The following is a 21,503-nucleotide window of genomic DNA, read 5'->3' on the forward strand; positions in this document are numbered from 1 at the left end:
TGAGGATTCTGTTATTAAGCACTTTGTAAATGAAAATGAAAATTCCATTATTTTGGAGAACATGTGGGCCAAACAGATGGTATAAATTTTTTCAAGACTTTTTTTTTAAAGAACAGTTAAATGTTCACAGAAAAATTGAGGGGAGGCTACTAAGATTTCCCATGATTTTGAATCAATTCCCTTGATTCTGCACAGGCATGGTGTCCCCCATTATCTATATCCCCTACCAAAGTGGTACATTTGTTACCATTGATGAACCTACACAGACACATCATAATCACGCAAAGTTCATAGTTTACATTTTGGTTCACTCTTGGTGTTGTATACTCTATTATATTTGGACTAATGTATAATGACATGTATCCATCATTATGGTTTCATACAGTGTATTTTTCACTGTCCTAAACATTCACTGTACTCCATCTATTCATCCCTCTCCCCCTCCCAATCGCCTGGTAACCACTATCTTTTCACTGTCTCCATGGTTTTGCCATTTCTAGAATGTCATATAGTTGGAATCAAATCGTATGTAACCTTTTCAGATTGACTTCTTTCTCTTAGTAGAGATGGTATAATTTGTAATTTCATGCTTCTGTTATGTAAAGTTTTCATAAAAGAGTTTTTTTTTTTTTTACAGCATTCCTATGTATTTTGCCCAGTAAGAGGAACAAATAGAAAGCACCCAAATTAGAAATGATAATGAGGGGTACCATTGTGTCAGTACAATGTATAGGTGAAATCCATGTAAGGAATCAGAAGAACTCAATTCCTTGACTTCTAAATGTGACCTTACACAAATTAGTTAAAGCCCCTGAGCCTCAATCTTCTCATGTATTGCCTGATGTTTCATCATCTAAGTATGGTCAATATTATTGATTTTGGGACATATGCTTCACTGTTTCTTGGCTTCCTCATGACTGCACTCAACATGGACAATCACTGCCCATGAATCCTCTGTATAGATCCTCTGCTCCACTTGGACAGGTGTATTTATTATTTTCCAGTTAAAACACAGCCATGCTGTTCCCACTCTCCTTCCTGTCATCTTCCCCGTTTTCTCCTCCTCCTCTACATCTGTGTATTGAACTTATCCTTTAAGATCTGACTCAGGTCGCAGCTAGAGACAACAGGGATCTATTTCTATGAGTCTGTTGACATTTATTACATCCTCTTCAGTGTCAATGGTCCACAGATAGATTGTCACTTCCTAGAGGCAGGTGTTCCTGTACGTGCCTTGGGCCTAGACAAGTATTATCACATCATTAGCCTTTAATATGTATGCATTGATTAAATGAATATGAAAAATTAAGATATGACCTTTTTTTTCAGTGGAGAATATATCCACTAGCAGCAGCCTTAGGCTTATAACTCAAGATTCCAGGATAAGTAGAGATGCTTGTTTTCCTCCTACTTTCTACACATCAAAGAAAAGCAATCTTCTTGGCCACTTGGGGGTATGCTTATTTCACTTGGACTGATTTATGTTGCTGGCGGGATCAAGTTTTATCATTGGACATGTCTGGGTGACCTGACTATCCCCGTGACCAGAGGCAAGGGGTATGGACAGAAGTAAGATCAATATCAGAAGAAGGTGGTAAGGACAGATTATTGGGAAGACAGAAATATTAGATATTAGAGATAGGAAGGACTATTACAATCTGTCACTTCTCTGTGACTGACCTTGAAATTAAATTATGAAAGTAATGAATTTCCACAGAAGCTGTAATGACTGAGATTCAGTTCAGCCTAGACTTCCTAATATATTTTAAATACATTTTAATATAACCCTTACTATTGGTGTAAAGCATTTTATTTCCCCCTGAAAGGTCAAAATGATTACAATATGGAGGAAATGTCTTACTAAGTGGTGGTTGTGCTAGTCATGGAGGTGGGAAGTCAGAAGTGTAGGAGGAACGAGAAGGAAATTTCATTCACTTAATAGTCCTTAGACAGGAAACATGTAGTTTGTCTCAAAGCCTCTTCCATATGTCTGAAACCTACATACTTGAAGTATTGTACAGATCTGGCTGATGGTTTTTAATATCAGTATTTATTTGTTTTATCTTGAATGCAAATGCAAGGTTTCTTGCTCAGAGAACAAACTTCTTTCTTAGTAACAATAACATTGCCAGTTCCCTATACCTCGTTCTACCACTCAAGGCAGTGTGATAAGGTCAGATAAAGTCTGCCCACACGAAGGAGGTCCATACTACAGGAGAAGAACCACGAAATTATGAATCTGAGAGTTTATATAGCAATTGGTGCTCAGCTGTCTCCCTCCCCTCCTGAGAGGGAGAGAAAAACCTTCACTCTTTAATGTTAATAAACTCTCTCCCGGAAAGGTTCCCAGGTTGTTACAACCCTTTAGAATATAAATGAATGGCTCCTGGTTTTATTCTCTTTTGAAATGTAAACACCTATCTCTGGGGAGATAAACCCGTAAATCTCTTTCCGGATTATTTCACCAATTTAGGACTACTATTGAGTCATACCTAGAACCAGGTTACCAGTCATTTTTGCTCAGAAAGCCCTGGCCATGCAGAAATATGAAAATATCTTTATACTGGCTTGTTTGTAAGTAATATGTTCTGCTAGAATTCACACATGACCAGCTCTCTCAGCGTGAGAAGCTGAAGAACCACCTGAGAAGAATACAATTTGAGAAAATAAGAGAAACACTTTAAAATATATATATTTACTTTATTTATTTATTTTCATCATTTTATTTTATTTTATTTTTTGGCTGCCTCGGGTCTTAGCTATGGCATGCGGGATCTTCGTTGAGGCACGCAGGATCTCTCACTGAGAGGGGCAAGCTCAGTAGTTGTGACGTGTGGGCTTAGTTGCCCCGGGGCATGTGGGATCTTAGTTCCCTGACCAGGGATCAAACCCATGTCCCCTGCATTGGAAAGCAGATTCTTTACCACTGGACCACTAGAGAAGTCCCAAGAGAAACAATTTTAGCCTGATAGTAAACTTCTAACATGGAAGTGGAGGTGGGATAGGATGGATATAGGAAGACTCACAATTATACATTTATGGAGCAACATAGTGGAAGAAACAGCACTTTTCTAGTGCCCAATTTTCAAAGTAAAACTAAAAGGAAGACATGAATTTCCAGTTCTGTGTGAGTCACATCATAGACTCATAATCCTGGGGACTGCAAAAGACATGATACTTCTTTGTCACTTCAAGGATATGAGGGATCAGCATCCATGGTACTGGCCATGGAATGGCAGAAGGGCCAGTGCTGGGGTCCACAGGAATTGGTGGCCAGGGTGTATTAACTGGGCACAAGTGAGGCAGCAGTAAGTTCCTTTTACCCAGAATCCCTACCACGTCAGCAATAGGTGTTGGAATCAAAGAAAGGAAGAATATGTCAACAATCACTTGAATGGGAACATCATTAGAATATTCCAGAAATAGTTTGATTAGGAAAAATAAGAAACTATGCTTGTAGCTGGGATAACATATGGACATAAGAACCAGAAAGATTCTGGATATTCCTGTCAAGTTGACCCCAAAATTACCTCCCCACTCGGTTTGCCTTTCTATATTTTACCTGTTCTCTAACGCTAGCTGATTTCTTCCTAGAGAAGAAGCGAAGTCTTCTGTAACCATACCAGCCAATCCCACTCCTCTGTGCCCCATTACTCACTGTCACTCATTAAGGTCCTACCAGGTGTTGCAAACTCTGTGTTTGCTCATTTTTCTGTCTTAAGGTACCTCTCTGTTCTCTGTCCCCCTTCTATTTTCTATCCAGGTGTGTGTGTGTGTGTGTGTGTGTGTATGTTGCTTCCTAATTTTAAAAATTGCATGTTTAATGATCAAGATCAGAATCTTTTAAACTAAGAGCAATAAATTCCTAGCAATTATTTTATTACATCTTAAAATTTAAAATCTCATTGACGCCAAAATTAACTATTTATCAAGCTAGGTTTCTACAAACACTGTAAGCTAAATAAAGCATCATGTTCAGTTCTTTACTCATTCCTTAAGTTTCAGAATGAAATGTGCCATCCTTTCCTCTTAACTTATAAACAATTTGTGATTATTTTTGAAATGCTGATTTTAAAATGTAAGAACTTTCCAAGCAAGCATTTTCTTTCCCTGGGGAAAGGAATTTGTGTCTAGACAAAAGCAGATGCATGCTGCCTGATTCTCTCAGGGTAGTTATCGTGGACAGAATTTAGAAGATTTTTTTTCCTTCTTCTAAGCAGTCCTTTTTCATCTTTCATCAAACAATTCAGCTCATGGGTTATGTATGGCCTTCTGGAGCTTGAGTTTGATTTTGATGTTTGAAATGTACATTATAATTTTCCAAACATGAGTTTATGAAAATGGCAGCCTTTAGGAACTCCCACAGAGGGAACAGATGACTGACTCTGACGAAAGAAAGTCCAAGAATATACACAGCATGGAAGAATTAGGACTAGCCAGGAGGATGCTGATGGTTGTCTAGAGGGGTAAAAACAGCTGACAAATAGTCACCAGGGAATAGGGAGCAGATTAAGCTGGGCTTCTTTCGTCCTGGCTCCTAGCTTCCAGAGCTCAATATTTTCTAACTTGATGAAGAATTATCAAGAGAAAGCACGGTGAAAGCTAGTATATCACTGGCCTAGACAGAGAATTATTTCAATTTAGAGAGTTTAAATATTATTTCCATACTCCCTCCTCCACATTTAAAAAACATTTGGGGATACTTTACTCAAGATTCACATCCAATCAATCAGCTAATATAAAATAGTAGTATGCATTTGAGGTAGAAGGAAAACACTTTCACAAGAATATTAGGTTAAGCTGAGAGGTTTTTTAGAAATAGTGTCTAATTTGAGATAGGGAAGATGGGTTTGATTTTTTTTTTCCAGTTATGAGCTTTTTGGTAAAGTCTCTAACTTTTAAAGGTTTCCTTTCTTCATGGATCTGGTGAGGTCATACTGTAATACAGTGATTAACACTGGCTTTCTTGGCAATGAAGATAAAATGAAAATTCTAACAGTGAGTTTATAAAATCTTGTCCTGAGGGCAGATTTCATAGGAAATTAATTATTAAAAATGCAAAACCATCGGAAAGATGATGTAGTCCTGCCAAGAAGAGAGAAGGGCATAAAAGCAGGGAAATTCAGTTTTCAGATAAATTGTACCAACTTCCCAATTTTCAGAGATTTCAACACTAATTTGTGTGCTATTTTCAGTTTACTTCACTCCCACAAGGCCCACTTTTTGGTGATGAATCATGTACGTAGTTGTACTTCCAAGCTCCATCCAAAGGAGACCGGATGATTTTGCCAGCTGTAAACAAAGAAAAAGGGGGCGTGGACTGGTAGATAAAAAGGGTCATGATGTGAAGATGACAATTACAAGAAACATTTACTGTGAATCTTGTGTGCTTGGCACAATGGGAAGCATCTTACGTACATCCCACTTTTTAGTCCCTTGAAGGCAAGATCATATTTATTTTATTTGCCACTTTATCCCCAGTGACTAAGTACTACCTATGTTTATATTTAAAATTGTATATAGAATTTGTAGAATGTATTATTTTTAAACCTTATGTAAGACCAGAAGGCCAGCTGTTTTACACTTGTGTAAACTGAGGCTCAAACTGGTTAACTTGTAAATAAATATAATCAAATATCAAGATTCAATTAAGCTTCTGCCTGAGTGCAATAAATATACCAGAAACCTAGACCAGCATAGCTGCTACAAATGAATGAACAGAAATTTTAATATGTCTTTCTGACTATTTTTACTGTTATTTCTACTTCTGGCATAGCATATTTTATTAGTTAGCTATTGCTGTGTAACAAATCACACCAAAGCTTAATGGATGAACGTTACAAACATTTACTATCTCATAGTTTCTGTGGGTCAGGAGACCAGCACAGCTTAGCTGGATGGCATTGCCTCAAGATCTCTTGCAAGGATGCAGTTAAGGTATGGGCCAGGGCTGCAGTCATCTCAAGGGTCAATTGGTGAAAGACCTACTTCCAAGCTGACTCACATTGTTGTTGAAAGGCCTCAGTTGCCTTATTGGACATAAGGCCTCAATTCTTTATTGGCTGTTACCAGAGGCTCCTCTCCATTACTTGCCATGGAGGCTTTTCCATAGACCAACTGGCTTCCATCAGGGTGAGCAAGTGAGAGAGCAAGAAAAGGCAAGAAAGATGGGAAGCCAGCACCTTTCTGTAACCTAATTACCAACGTGACAACTTATCACCCTTTCTATATTCTATCAGTTAGAAGCAAGTCATTAGTTCCAGCCCACTTTCAAGATGACAGGATCATACAAGGGCATGAATACTAGGAAAGAATGGCCCATCTCAGAGGCTGACTACCACACATACATATTTGCAAATGCATAAAGATGGGACAAACAATAAGGGTGATGACTAGCATAATTAAGATAGAATATTAAGACATATGAACAGATCCCACAACATGGATTTAACAGGGACATGTTTAACTTCTGCCATAATGTACCTATTTCTTCGTGCAGTGCCTTCCATTGTGTCTAGATAGAGCTATGCAGTATCTGCCCAGGAGGGGAGAGGGTAATAACAGATCTAGATAGTGAGGAAATAAAAGCCAAGATTGGAACAAGGTGATTGGAGAGGAGAGTTGGAGCAGAGAAGGACAGATTTGAGAAATTGCACAGAGAAACAAGACAAAGCTAGTACATAATTCAAAGGTAACAGTGTACATGTCAAACAGAAGAAAGAATCTAGTGACATTACTAGGGAACATTTCATTTGACTTAGTATCAGAGATTCAAACTTTAATCTCAGAAGAAGCTGAGTGGTGATGAAAATCATAACCAGTATTAGAGCGAGTGTGCAAAATCAAGAAGTAAAGGTCTGGATAATGCAAGAAATGCTAGCTAAGTGTTTCAACAAGATTATGGCCACTCGTGTACTTGTAGGAAAGCCTCTACATCTACTGGGAGTGCATGGGTCTATAAATTACAGACAGTAATGAAATAGCCTTTGTTCATGAGGTAGACTTATAGATCCACTTGATTATTTCTTGTCCAATAGATAGAAACGTAAGCAGCTCTAAAAAGAATTCTGAGCTCAAGATTTTGAAAGGTCCCTGTTTGGGATGGGGGGACCCTAGAACATCCTCTAATGACTTAATTATAGGTCATGAAGTTCTTTACTAAAGTTACTGAATCAATATGAAACAATGACCAGTGGCTATGGTTTGTCCTCCATCATTTTTGAGTGTTACCAAAGCAACAAATATGTTACAGCTTCAGTTTGTGTTAGTTCCTACTTCTACACTAGTAAGACTTGGAGCTTCAGACTCAAACAGGCTCCTTTCTAATTGATGATGCTTCATGGATGTGCTGAACTATCAAGGTACACACAGAGTCTTGTAAATGCCAGTCAGACTTTTTTCTGGCCATATTCAGGCCTGAATGATGGTTTACATCATTCTCTCCTTTATATTCTCTTCTCTTAACCTGACATCTAATTGGGGGCTATTTGAATAAAATTGCTTAGAAATGTCTGATAGAAACCATTTATAGGAAAGAATCCATTACCTACAGAAACATCATCACGTAGTATTTTCCTGATGTAGGGGGATACTAGAGTTGCCCCCACAGAGTCTCCCCAAATTAATACTTTCTGGCTCCAGTTACTCTGATTAATACCTAATTCTCTGCCTAACTTCAACTGTTAAAATGGAAGCATCATATCTATTTGTAATGGAGAGGGTGTGATTATACTGATTCTTGTACTGGAATTGGCCACAATTCTATCCCGGTCCTAATATTTTATTCTCTTTTTAGATTATTTCCAAATGTTCTCATTCTTATTTTTCTATTTTCTATTAACACTTATTAGACTGGCTCTTTCTCTAGAACAGAGGCCTTGTCTATTTTTTTCTTTTTTATCCTCAATAATAAAATTTGTGTAAGGAACACACTCAAGAAAGCATGTTGGTTGACTGCACCGCCACAATTGGATGACCCCTATGCATGCAGATATGCTAGTTTGGCTTTGGTCAACTAGTCAAGTATACAATAATAAATCTTTCTCCATGCTCAGTGGTGAAGCTTCTACTCAGGTGGTCCTGAAAGGATTCTGAGCTCAGTTTTTTGAAAGGTCTCTCGAGACCAAAACTAGAATGCCCACTAATAACTTGGTTAATGACTCATGAAACTCTTTAATAAAATTACTGAACTAATATGAAATGATGGGCAGAAAGAGAGCGACTTAGTATGTTGAATGTGATACTGCTCGTTTTGTCCCTGAAATACTTGGTGACAAATTATTTCCTTCTTACTTCCCATTCTTTCACTTCCCATCCTTCTCCCAGCTGGATATAGCTGTGCCAGAAGCATAATAAGGGCTTAAGATGCAATGAATGAAGAAGAGATGGTCTCTGCCTAAAAGTGACTCTTGTGGGAAACAGCTGACATACAGAAATGGCAGACAATCCTCATACAGTGTACTAAGTACTATAATAGTGCAGGCATAATTAGGATGTTATAAAATTGTAGAGAATGGCCAAATTTGGAGTGTCTTGGGATTAAAGAAGGCTTCACAATGGCAGACAATTCTGAACTGGTTGTTGAAGATTGAGCAGGTATTCAGCAGGGGCAAACAAAGAAGTACATTTTAGTAGGAGAGAATAAATTGATCATGGACATGGTATGACATGGTGTGTCTCTGTCATATTTGAAGACATAGAAGTAATTCAGTCTAATTGGAACATTTGAATATATGTAGGAATAAGTGGGGCGACAGAGACAGATAGGAATTATAGTCAGGTGTCAGATGTTTGTGTTTATATCTTGATAAAGAGATTTTATAGTCCTCTCTATATTAAAAGAAGTCATTGGAATATTTACAGCAGGGCATGGACCTTTTAGGTGGTTACTCAGAGGCAATGGAGTTGGTTGGCTAGTCATTTCTACTGCCTCTATTTAACCTTGGATTCGGTTCTTATGGCTGTCGGCAGTCCTATTTGCATCTTTAGCACAATGTTTTGTTCATTTTACTGACTCACCCTGTGCTCTAAAATTTCACCTCTGAAGTCTCCCAGGAGGATTCAGTGCAGATCTTCCTCACCTCTGTTTTAGGATCTCGATCAACACTAGAATAGGTGACCTTGATTTTTATATGCATACTTAACTCTGATTTCATTACTCCTGGAATATCATCATTCTGTGGCCTAGTGTGCACTCTGCATACAAAAGTACAGTGAGAATTTAAAAGTTTATTTCCAACTTTGATCACCCCTTCAGGACATAAGCTATTAAGAGCAATCCAGGATTTCTGATAAATAACAGTAAACTGGTGTCTACATTTTTGGATGTAATTCGTAAAGTAGAAGGAAGCTTCTATTTATATAATCCTATATCAGAAATTCTGTTAATATACAATGTGTGAATCACAAAGGCAATGCTGTGTTTTGTCCTAATTAGGGAGAGGTAGAATCAGCATCATATTTTAAGTACTTTGAGACTGTTTCTATCTCAGTATTACTTTGAGGGTATTTCATTTTTCAAGCCCTATTAAAGTGTTGGAAGAATTCATAATTATACTAACATCTTAGGTTCTGTCAGAATGGATCATTGTTCTATAAACTTTTGTTTTTCTGTCTTATCACTTTAAAAACCTGAGAGGATAAAACTAAAACAGGAAAGAAAGCACCAATGTGGAGAGCAAAAGTATGTTGGTTAAAGAATTTTAGCAGTTGACCAAGCCCTAAATAAATAAGTATTGAATGCACTTAGGAACAGAGCATGGAAGAAAATTTCCTTAAGGGTCAGACCCAGAAAAACACTGACTTGTGGTAAGAGAAATGGATGTCTTGTCAGTTACAATAAATAAATATCAAATGGAATGTGTTCAAATTCTAGGTTTTATCAGCTTGAGGAGTAAAATAAGGTCATTGGAATATTAATGCTAAACTGTCCTTTGAGCCCCTATTTGAAAAGTAAGGATTCCACACCACTTCCTCTACCATTTTTCCTCCTTGGAAAATTGACGGTATTTTCTCTTCCAATCTCTTCTTTCTACCTCTTCTGACAATGCCACATCCACAACACTGTTGTTCCTTCAAAAACTGTACCTCCTAAATCTCCCAAGAGAGATTCTGTATTCCATGCTGGAGCAAACAGAATGCCCTCTGCCAAACTTGGTGTTTCAGAGTAGTACTGGGTATGTTTTGGGCCCCAGAGCATCCCTTATGAGAATGGTCCCTTTAGAGTTTAGCTTTCTTCTCTCTTCCTTGAGAGAATCCGTGCAGAGTGGAGAAAGAGAGCATATCAGTTCCTGCATTTTCCTCTTCCCCAGCTCTTCCTCGGGGTGACCTTGAACAAATAAAACAAAGCAACACAGTCCCACTTTCCCTTTTGGACTTCATCAACGGTTTTCACAGGGAGGGTCTAGTGGATAGGGACTACTCGACTCAGTTTTCCAGCTGGTGGGTCTTAGTGGAATATTAAGCATTTGATCACAGTCAACATTTCTGAGGGTCTTCCTCACTTAATACTATGGATCAAATTGGATTCTATTATGTTTGGGCCATGAGCTAGAATTTTATTTTGTCAGAGCCTTATTCTATAAGGAGAAATAAAGTCTTCAGGGTATTACGTTGATCTCTTTTTAAATTTGAATTTTGAAAAGATTCAAAAATACAAAAGGAACAGAGACTCATGTAACTGACACTCAGCTTGTACCCCAAGGTATAACAAATATTATTTGGCAATATCTGATTCACATTATTATTTATTTCAAAAATAAGATACACCTGAGGCCTCCTTAAGACCTCTACCTAATTCCATGCCTCTCCTTCTGCTCTCAAAGGTAACCACTATAACTTAAGGTTACATACATCTTTTCAGAACATGTGTAATAAAAATGAGTATATGTTTAAATTATGCACAGTATTCTTGTGCATTTTACAATTTCTCACAAATGACATATCTTTTTAGCTTTCTGTTCCCAGTAAACACTTAGACCTCAGGACTTACTCGATTTAATATACTGGCTATTTCCTGATTTACATCCTTAAGTTCATTTTGTCCCATCCATATATATAGTCTGTGAACCTGGGGTGCACAGATCACAGTGGTTCCCCCCTGAGTTAGAAGACTCAGAATAGGTCTGGGTTAGAGTCTGTTGAAAGAGCTCCCTTAAAGCAGTTATTATCTTCAGGTTTAATGTAACTCTTGTTATTATTAACTCTTGGAATATTCAACCTAACAAAAAACAACTGTAACTCTAGAGACACAAAGACATTCCTTTGCCCCCAGTGTACTCAGTCTCCTTATCAGTATCTCCTCAGAAGTCAGCATTTGGCTATGCCCTAGCTAATTTCGCAACTCACTGACTGGCTCTGGAAAGCATCATTTTACTAGATTTTGACAAAGCATTTGCCAAAATGATATGTTCCCATTTTTCATTCCATCTATAGTAGAAGGTTTCCCTTTTATCCACATGCTCAATAAGACGGATATTTTAAGTTTTAATTTGTTTGCTCATCCTCCAACAGGTATGAACTATCTCATTATTTACATTGTAATTTTTCCACTCATTAGTGAAGTCAAGCATCTTATGTATTTATCAATAATATGGGATTTCCTTGTCGTGAATTGCCTTTTCTAAACTTTTGTCTATTTTTCTATTTTTTCCTTATTGATTTGTAAGAGTATTTATCTTACATGGAGGAGTACCAGTCACTTATCAGTTATAAAAAAGGGGCAAAAATTTGTGCAGCTAAGTGCTACAGATACTATCATATACATCTGTAAAATTGTTGATGGTCATTATGGCAGCTTAGATATCAAATGGAATTAATATTATTTAGAATTTTGAGTTTAGGAAAGGAAAGGAATTTGTAATTTCCCTTAAGAAAGCTACTCATGTGAAAATGACACATACAAAAATGTTTTCATGCTTAAGGAGATCAGTTTCAATTATCTAGATTATTTAGAAATGTAAAACAGTTTATTCCCACCACAAGTGTATAGCTGAAATGGTCTTAGTTTACTGTGGTGGGTTTTAGAAATATATTTTCATTTGATTCATATTTGCAGCAATATTCTCAACGTCTTCCAAATTCCTTTCATATAAAAGCAGTTTAAAGGCCCAATTGAAAAATTCAAGTAGTATAGAGAACCATTCATAGCAATTTACTCACAGAAGGAAATTCACCCCTTGCCATGCTTTGGTTTTGATAATTTCTGTTGAAAGAGTGGTTACTCTGTTTTCCTCTTACCCTCCTTTTTTTTTTAAATAACATTTGACTTTTCCTAGTAGAAATACATTTTTTAAGGAATGTTTTATCTTGAATACTCTGACTGTGGAGAGTAAAGTAATTTAGCAGAGTTTCTCCCACTAGGGATTAGAATGGATGTTAAAGTATCCACAGACTTTGAAAATGAGTATAACGATGAATCAGGCCTGAAAATTCAGAAATGGAAATAGATGAATGACGTTTCTATTTTATTGTCCTTGTAAATAAAAAGAATTGTGCTTTTGGCTTTCCTTTGCCATATGAATTGATTGTTACAAGATAACAGCTGAAAAAATTGAATTATAATTTTCGAGAATCAGTGAATCAGCAGCATTTCTTAAGTAGCCACTAAGTTTACTTTCCACAAACTTCCAGTGTGTATGTAATTGTCCTTATTTAAGGAAAGAGATGCCCACGTTTTAAAATGTTCATATGTATCCTCTTGCACATCAACAAAGTTCTGGGAAAATGGAACAAAATCAAATTATCTTTGAGTCCACTGGTCTCTTTTCATAGCCTTTCTGATGGAATATTCTGGGTGTTCCGTCTCCCCTCTTACACAATCTTTTCACAAGCCTCCCTCCACAGCCATCTCCCCACCTCCAGTGTCTCAAGGCCTGCATTCCAGACATAAGTGGAATGGATTGGATCATTTCATTTACATTTTACTATGAAACAACATAGATTAAAGTCTGCTATTCAACCAGCTATGACTTTAGCATTTAATGTTAGGTCCATATTTATTGAGGTTTTCTAAAGGCCAGATGTCATCCAGTGCATTTGTATGTGTTATCGCATTGAACCCCAAGGTAAGAGCTTACTATCATATTTTATATACAAAGAAACAGATTTAGAAGAGTTAAGAAAATGTGACCAAGGTTTCACAGCTAGGAACTAACAGAATTGGAACTCAACTCAGGATAACATGAAACCTGGACTCACATACACTATTCCACACTACCTTAGGCAGGTTTCAAAAACTTGCTCTGTTGCATACCATCGCCATTCAAGGAGTAACGGTTTGCTTTCCTTGCTGAAGGTAAGTGGCACAAAGATCACTAAATTGGATCCACTCCAAAATGGACAGGCAGGCACCCAGCTTCATTGAAATGTTGGGACACCCAGAGCCTGCCATCTTCCCTAAGGACTGAAACAAGGGAGCATGAAAGAAAGATTGTCTAATCCACTGCTTTTCACTTTGTTTAACACAGTGATGCCACGCTTTGCTGAACAGGTGGAGGTTGCCATTGAAGCCCTGAGTGCCAACGTCCCTCAACCATTTGAAGAGAATGAGTTCATCGATGCTTCTCGCCTGGTATACGACGGTGTTCGGGACATCAGAAAGGCTGTGCTGATGATCAGGGTATGTGAGGTCTCTGTAGCTCAGAGATGAATGGAACTTCTAGTAGGGGCCCCAAATAATTTACTCTTTGTTTTTTTTAATTATTTAGTTTAACTTGGTAAGCTGTTTAGCTCCTCATCTAGTCAGACAATGGGGACTTTTTACTTATAAAGGGATGAGTGATCCCAACAAGCCTAGATCAGCACTGAATATCCTGAAGGGTGATGTCCTGCCTACTTCTTACACACATTGTTGCCTAAATTTGATACCAACTTAGGGGTGCCCCTTCCATTCCCTATTGCTAACACTATTTCCCATTAGAATCAGAAAGCCATGCAATGGGAAGAAATGAAGATCACCCAGCTTAGTAGTATTAGTGATAATGATAATAATAATGATATTGATAATGACAATAAAGTGATACAGAGCTACCTTCTTCTTGTAACAAATAATTAAGACATTATAAATAAGGCTAAATAATCTTTCAGCAAACCTCCCCTATCACCTACCCTACTATCTTCCCATCCTCAGTCTTTTGATGTCAGGTAGGTGTGAGCCTTCCAAACCATTGTCTAAGTAATTATATATAGACACACACTAGAAAACATAATACAGCAGATTTTAAAACTCATATAAGTGTTATTTGCAACTTGCTTTGTTCACCCAATTCTATCTCTATGAAGACACATAGCTTACCTCATCCCATTTAACCGCTGCACAATATTTCATCATGAGTTGAGACTATTTTTTCTCCTTGCCTTATCAACAATTTGGCACAGTAGGTTTCAAACACTTTTCTTAGCCACAGAACTCTTTCTTAGTAAACTTAAATACATGTTCAAAAGCATAATTGATGACACAGGTATATTTGTGGGTATTAGGATTGAGGCAGAGAAGATGCGTCTGTGGTGCTAATCTTAAAAGCCTGCTGTCCAATGGAAATATAATGTGAGGCACATTTGTAATTTTTCATTTCTTAGTAGATGTGTCAATAAAGCAAAAAGAAACAGATGAACTAATTTTAATAACATATTTTATTTACTCAAAGGTATCCAAAACTAGCTTTTCAACATGTGGCACTGGCCACATTTTAAGTGTTTGATGGCTCCATGTAGATTGTGGCCACCATTTTGGATGAGGCAGCCCTAGACTGTATCTCCATCTTCAGCCTCCATAGCTGTCTCTGAGGCTGCTCAGTGAAACCATGAGTTAACTGCTGAGTGCATCTTGAAACACTTTCTCTCTTTTTAGATGCTCAGGGTGATCACTGAGCATCTAAACCGACATCCCCTTAAACACAGTAACAATCAATTTATTTTCTGGGTGTGGTCCCTCAATACTTGAAGAAGTATCTGTGATTTATTGTTCTCTCTCTATAACACACACCTACACATTGCATAAGTTGTATCAGACAATACTAGTTATACGTAACAATGTGGAGTTCAACTTTGGACTTTGGAGACTGTCAAATATATTTCCTGTTCTTCTAACTTCCCGCATTTTAGATCTGTCAAACTCTTACCATCTTTCAAGACCTGGCTCAAATCTTCTTTCCCTAAATTTTCTCCCTCAAAAATACTGACCCTATTCTTTAGCTACCTATAACTCTTTCTGCTTGTGATCATAATCGTTACACTATTTCTTTTAATGTCTATTACCTTCTTTAGACTGAAAGTTTGGAAAGCAAAGACTGTATTTTTTATTTTCCCTTCACTGTGTTGCATTGTCTGGCACAGTGCTTAATACTGTGTGTGTTGGGGGAAAGAAAAAGAGATAACTATGCAGATGGGAAACTGACAGAGAGAAAAGGTATGAGAACTGGAGGAGAAGTAAAGGAAGGATACTCAATGTTTTAAGCCTGTAACAAATTATATCATTTTTCCCATTATATACTAACTTGTGAAATAAAGTAATAGACCATGAGAGTTATGTTTTCAAAGCATTTGGCACTAAATTCCACTATAATTCTCAAGACATATTCCCTCTTTTGTCATTTTTCTGCTTTGTTAGCCATCACATTTTTGTGACAACCATTCAGCTGGGAGGCTGAGGAAGTTTATAGCCATCATTCATTTATTCATTCACGAGCTGTAATAAACCATAATTTTAGATAAAAATGCCATATCTTTGTTACATGAAGTGTCATTCCTCCATCTTGACATTTTAAGTGATTTGATCAGATGGATTTCACACCACTTAAAACTTAGGAAGGGAGAAATGTACAGTATGTACAAATTGTTATTTTAAAAATCATTCTCCATTCAGCACCAGAATGGCTTTATTTTGTGCTTAAATTCTTGGTTTGCTTTCTGTGTATGATGGTTAGGTCCACTTAAAAAAAAAATCATTACACTAAGTCAGGAAGAAAGACAGTAAGACAAGTAGAGCTTTTTCTCAGCAAACCTGGCCATGCCTCCTTCCTCTCAAAGTATTGATTATGCTTTGGAAAAATAAGAATTTTTTTCCCAAAAATAAATGCAGAAAGGACCTTGAAAGGTCAAATTCTCCATCACCTTGCCTCTGAGCAATCAATACATATTTAATGGTGACGTTAGTATGTAGGCACTCCAGGCCAGCTCCAGACAACCCTCTGAAGCATACAAAGCTTGTCCTTCCTATATTCCAACCTCACCTTTCAGGTTCCTACTTCTCTTTGGGAGCAGGTCAACTCTCCCTCTGTTCCATAAAACAGTTTTTTGTTTGCTTCTTGCCAAGGCTTGTCTTTGGTGATCTATCAGCTACATAGGAGTTTTCTGATTACCCTAATATGGTAGTTTAACAAATTGATAGACAAATCTGGCACACCAACATATATTTGATTCTCATTATTTGCAGTAGTTATATTCAGTGAACCCTGAATTAAAGAATACTGAAACACTGCTTCTAGGGGGAATTCAGGGTTAGGTTCCTGTGAGCCTCTGGTCACAATTTCATCAACTGCTCAATATATTAGATTGTTTTATGTTTTTGTTTAAAGACACTTTATTTAATATATATTGTTGATACGTGTACATTGAACTCATGGCCAACCACACTATAACTCACGCCTGAAGGAAGCTTATCTAACCAATGCATTTTCTCTGGAAGGTGCATCACAACCTTCTTGCACTTAGGAATGCTAAACAGCACCTCAGCACATACACTTGAAAGCCATTTTAAGCAGGGAAATAACAAAAAGCACAAAAATGCAAAAATGTGGCACTAAATAGACTGCAAAAAGGATACTTGTTTACAGTACAAGAGCTGAAATAAGAAAGCAGAACATTGTGCTGTATGACCTCAGCTGGAAATTTGCACGTTGAGTGACTCAAAGTTTTTGCCACATTGCACACACATGCTTGTGAATAACTACAAAAGTATTGATTTAGGGATTATGAGAAACTTTGGTGAGTAGGCAAATTCACAAATAAAGAATCTGCAAATAAGGAGGAACAAGTGTATATTTAAGACACAAGGAGTTAAACATTTAATATTGGAAATTAAAGTAGCATAGAAGGTGGTAATATCTTGGTGTCAGAATATCTGTATTCAACAAAACAGTAGTTGCTTCTCATAGAATGACCACGACAAAAAATGATATCTGTACATTGAACTTTTGTAATTGGAACCCATTAATTTGGTTGCATATGAAACTTTTGAAAGCAGGGAAGAGAAACAATAGGGCTTAGGACAGGGTTCAGATAAGATTCTATAGCTTAACTTCACACCTCCCAAAATGGCCATGAAGATGCCCTGGAGCATTGCAAGATATTTTAAAATGTCAAGGGAAACACATAAACATCTCTCAGATACTGTGTGACATAGTAGCTGAAGGTGGCTCACAGTTTAAATATTAGGTTGGTACATTCCTTTTGATCATATATTGATCCTATCATGTATTTGTGATGCAGGGTTTCTGGTGGTTGCTGTGATAAAAAACAAGCTCAATGGATGTTCAACTGTATTCCAAGGTTTGAGAAGTAATGCAGTATGCAACAGGCACTAAATTGTTAGGGCCAATCAACTTAATCCATTTTTATGATCTAACTGCTTAAGAAGCAGAACCATTAGTTTTCTTTTGTTTCTTAGCCTAGAGACACCATGAAAAAATTACTGAGACAATGTTTGAAGCAATAAAGTTTAGGAACCTATGGCTTAACTATTTTGGGGTGGTTGGCATGCTAATTTCCTTCTCTATGCCTCAGTTTGCTTATCTGTAAATGGGACAAATATTACTGCAGCTATAAAGTACTAGTATAGGCCTGGCCTTAGTATGTTCCCAAGAAATATTTCCCTTCCTCAAACTTCTGGATGAAATTTATCTTCATACAATCAATTAATGAGATAGAATTTGTTATATTTGCAATATTATCAAATATTTGATATTTGATTATCAAAATTGCAAAGATTGGAGTCAGAATATTTGTCATAGCTAGAAAATAAAGCGTTGAAGAGACTTTAGAAGCAACTTATGTGACAAAACTGATTTACCTATAATAGATTGCTGTTATCAACATGGTCCCATAACATTCCTAGTTTTGTTTCCTTAACTCAATTAAAAATAACTTAGTATGATTTTTTAAAATTTTTGGTAATTGAATCTTAGTCATTCATTCATTTAATGACTTAATTCATTTATTGAATTCTTACTAGATGTCCTACTGTTGGAAGTGCCCTGAATACAGAGGTGAACAAAATAACAAAGGTTCCAGTCCTCAAAGAATTTATATTCCTTTGGTGGGAGACAGAGAACAAACAAGTAGATATAACATACTAGTTAATGTGAAAACCAAGGCAGTATAAAGGGGAGAGAGCACAGGATGGGTGTGGGTTTTATGAAGGGTGGCCACTGGGTGACATTTGGAAAGATACTTGGAGAAGGAGGAGGAAACAAGCCATAAGAGTGTTAGGGGGCTTCCCTGGTGGCGCAGTGGTTGAGAGTCCACCTGCCGATGCAGGGGACACGAGTTCGTGCCCCAGTCCGGGAAGATCGCACGTGCCGCAGAGCAGCTGGGCCCATGAGCCTTGGCCGCTGAGCCTGCGTGTCCGGAGCCTGTGCTCCACAACGGGAGAGGCCACAACAGTGAGAGGCCTTTGTACCGCAAAAAAAAAAAAAGAGTATTAGGGGAAGTGTGTTCCAGGCAGAGAGAATGGCACATGTGGCCTAAGAACCCTATTGAATCAGAGATGGGAGCCATTGAAGTTTTCTGAGCAGGACAATAACATGATCTGAGTTAGAGCTTAAGTGGAACATCCTGTTTATACTGGTGAGAATAGGAAGTGTGGTGTAAGGGCAGAAAAAAGGAGCTAAGTTAGGAAGCCTCCTGAGTAATACAGAATAGAGATGCCAGTGGCCAATCAGTCCTGATGAGGGAGATTTTGTTCTGTATTGGCTTTAGGAAATCTTTAATTCTGCTTTCTAACTTCCAATCCATTCCAGTGATTGGAGATCTGTTGGGAAATCCTTCTTCATGCATCCCCCAAACTCTCCTGTTGCAGTTGCCAAATTGTGTCATCTTTTTGCTCCCAATGAAACACATTTACATTTGAGCTGTTCATTTAAATTGTCCTTACTACATTTTTCACATGTCCTGGTGAAATGACTGTAAATTATTCGGCTTTTTCTCATTTTGCTTCTTTACAGAAGCTGTTGTAGAGAAGATTGAGCATTTGATTGGGAAACTGAGGCAGGTAGATTGATCTTGTATTGCAGCTGACATGTGGTGTGACCCTGGGAAAGTCACATGATATACTTGGGCTTCTGTAATATGCACACATTAATCGGATAGAATTATCTTAAAAGGGAGATATTTTACAGGCCAAATACTTTATTAGTAGAACCATGGAACCAAGGGTAGGTCAAAGTGGTTCTTTATTTTTATAAAAAGGCCTTCCCTGAGAGCACATAAGGACAGAATTGAGAGGTTTGACCTTCACTCTCCAGCCTCCAGTCCAGTGAATTGCATATTTTTTCTATTCCTTTTACCCTATGACACTATCTAATGATACAAGTCTAATTATCTCCGGCCCATTTGCAGGCCATCAATATTTTTCCATGTCTCCTTTAATTTGTGGAGGTCCTTGACCACTCAGAAATTAACACTCAAAATGAATAAGTTAAAAAAAAATAACAGCATGGATAGGAGACACAATTACATGAAATTAGGAAACTTCACATGCACAGAACTATGTATGTGGGTGGCTTGGATGGGTTTGCTGCACGGTTTAGGCACAAGAAAATATTTTAATCTCATCCATTTGTCTGGTGGTATTTGTGATGGTTAAAAGCACTGGAACCCTCGACTTGCTAGGTGTGGTGCCTTGGAAAATTTACCTAACAGCTCTGAACCTGTTTGTACATCTATAAAATGGGGATTAAATTTATTTCATTAGGTCATTGTAAGTATTAAATCCTTTAGCTGAATGCCTGACCCATAGTGGTTAGTAAAAAATGATTGCTATGATGATGATGATGATTGTAGCTATTGTTTACTAGGTGTATATTTTATTATTAAGCATAATAATGATCACTATCACTTATTATTTTAGTTTACTTTTATTGTTTACCAGGCATTTTCATATATATTTGATCCTAGAATCCAGTGAGGCAGGCAGGGCAAGTAGCAGTTATTATCTCCATTTTATGAGTGAGGAGGTAGAAAAGCTCTAAGTAGCTTGTGAAAGACACACAGCCTATCAGCGGCAGAGTTAGGCCCCAAATGTTCAGGTCCCCTGGGTCCATATCCAGGTTATTTTTTTTTCATTTTTATTTTATTGTTTTTAAAATTTTTATGGGAGTATAGTTGATTTACAATGTTGTGTTAGTTTCAGGTATACAGCAAAGTGAATCAGTTATATATAAAAAAAATGAAATAATGCCATTTTTAAATTGTATTTTGGCTCCTGAGCTGTAGCTGCTTGAATACAAGCTCATCATTATGAGCCTTAGGCTGCCAGGTTGCATTTGCCATTGACTCATCTACTGAATGTGCAAATCACTGCAATGTTTGGACACAGTACTATAGGTACTGTCATTTTCTCCTTTTTTCTGTTGAGTGAGGTTTTCCATTTTATTTTTCTCTGTCCTTTTCAAAAACTAATGATGAAAAGTGTCTACAATCTTGTCATCTCATCTGTCAGCAGAATTTACCAACTTGCTGTAACTGTTCCTCGACACACTCCAGAAAAGTGAGAAATGAACAGAGATTCTTGTCTCTGTCCACAATGAAAACACTACCAGTTATGTGAACCAGGGTTTGCCCACCCCACCCATGCCTGAGTTAATAAAACATGGGAAAAAAACCTCTTTCTTTTAATATTCCTATGAAAGAATATTGAACATCTGTAGATGACTGAGTAAATATTAATAAGGTTGATGTGAGAGAGAAGGAAAACAAGAGGGATATGCTAAAGCTCGGAAAATTACTAAGCATAATGTGATATTGGCACCAAGGACCCCATTTTATGCCTGTCTGACCAATCTCAAGACTTCATCAATAACCACACCTGGTTAATTACACTGAGGTAGAAAAATTAATTAAAATATGCCCTTTTAGTTGGGGAATGGGCAACTGCATCATCAGTGTTGCCTGTGATCTGTTCCTTCCTTTTGAAAGACAGAGCCCTGGGAGGTGGTGCTCCTATGTACCAGGAGGCAGGTTGTGGGTGACCATCAGCTTTCTGGCTAAAGACAGTTGAGCAGAGAATGTCACACTAATGCACTGTTTTCCCTTCCTGCACTGTCCTTGCCACCTCCTGTATTTATCCTCTTAGAATTAACACGGCATGGTAGTTTCAAGTACATGAGTCAAACTGCCTGCCCTAGAAGACTCTGAACAAGGTATATCCTCTCATGTCTCAGTTTCCTTATGTGTAAAATGGAGAAGATCGTGTCTACATCATAGGACTGTCAAGAAAACTGTGTGAG

The 21,503-nt window shown here is 37.5% G+C and overlaps 1 protein-coding gene across 4 annotated transcripts in view; it reads left to right on the forward strand.

The window, feature by feature from the left end:
* CTNNA2 (catenin alpha 2) overlaps window positions 1-21,503 on the forward strand; it is a gene marked incomplete at both ends in the record, with an annotated part of 1,036,807 nt that overhangs the window by 943,141 nt on the left and 72,163 nt on the right. For all 4 annotated transcript variants that reach the window (XM_082672515.1, XM_082672516.1, XM_082672517.1 and 1 more), the window contains one exon: window positions 13,467-13,618. In XM_082672515.1, coding sequence (XP_082528641.1) covers window positions 13,467-13,618 — 152 coding nt within the window. The remainder of the gene's footprint in view (window positions 1-13,466; window positions 13,619-21,503) is intronic.

Source organism: Grampus griseus, assembly GCF_964374135.1.
Source record: "Grampus griseus genome assembly, chromosome: 15".
NCBI lineage: Eukaryota > Metazoa > Chordata > Mammalia > Artiodactyla > Delphinidae > Grampus > Grampus griseus.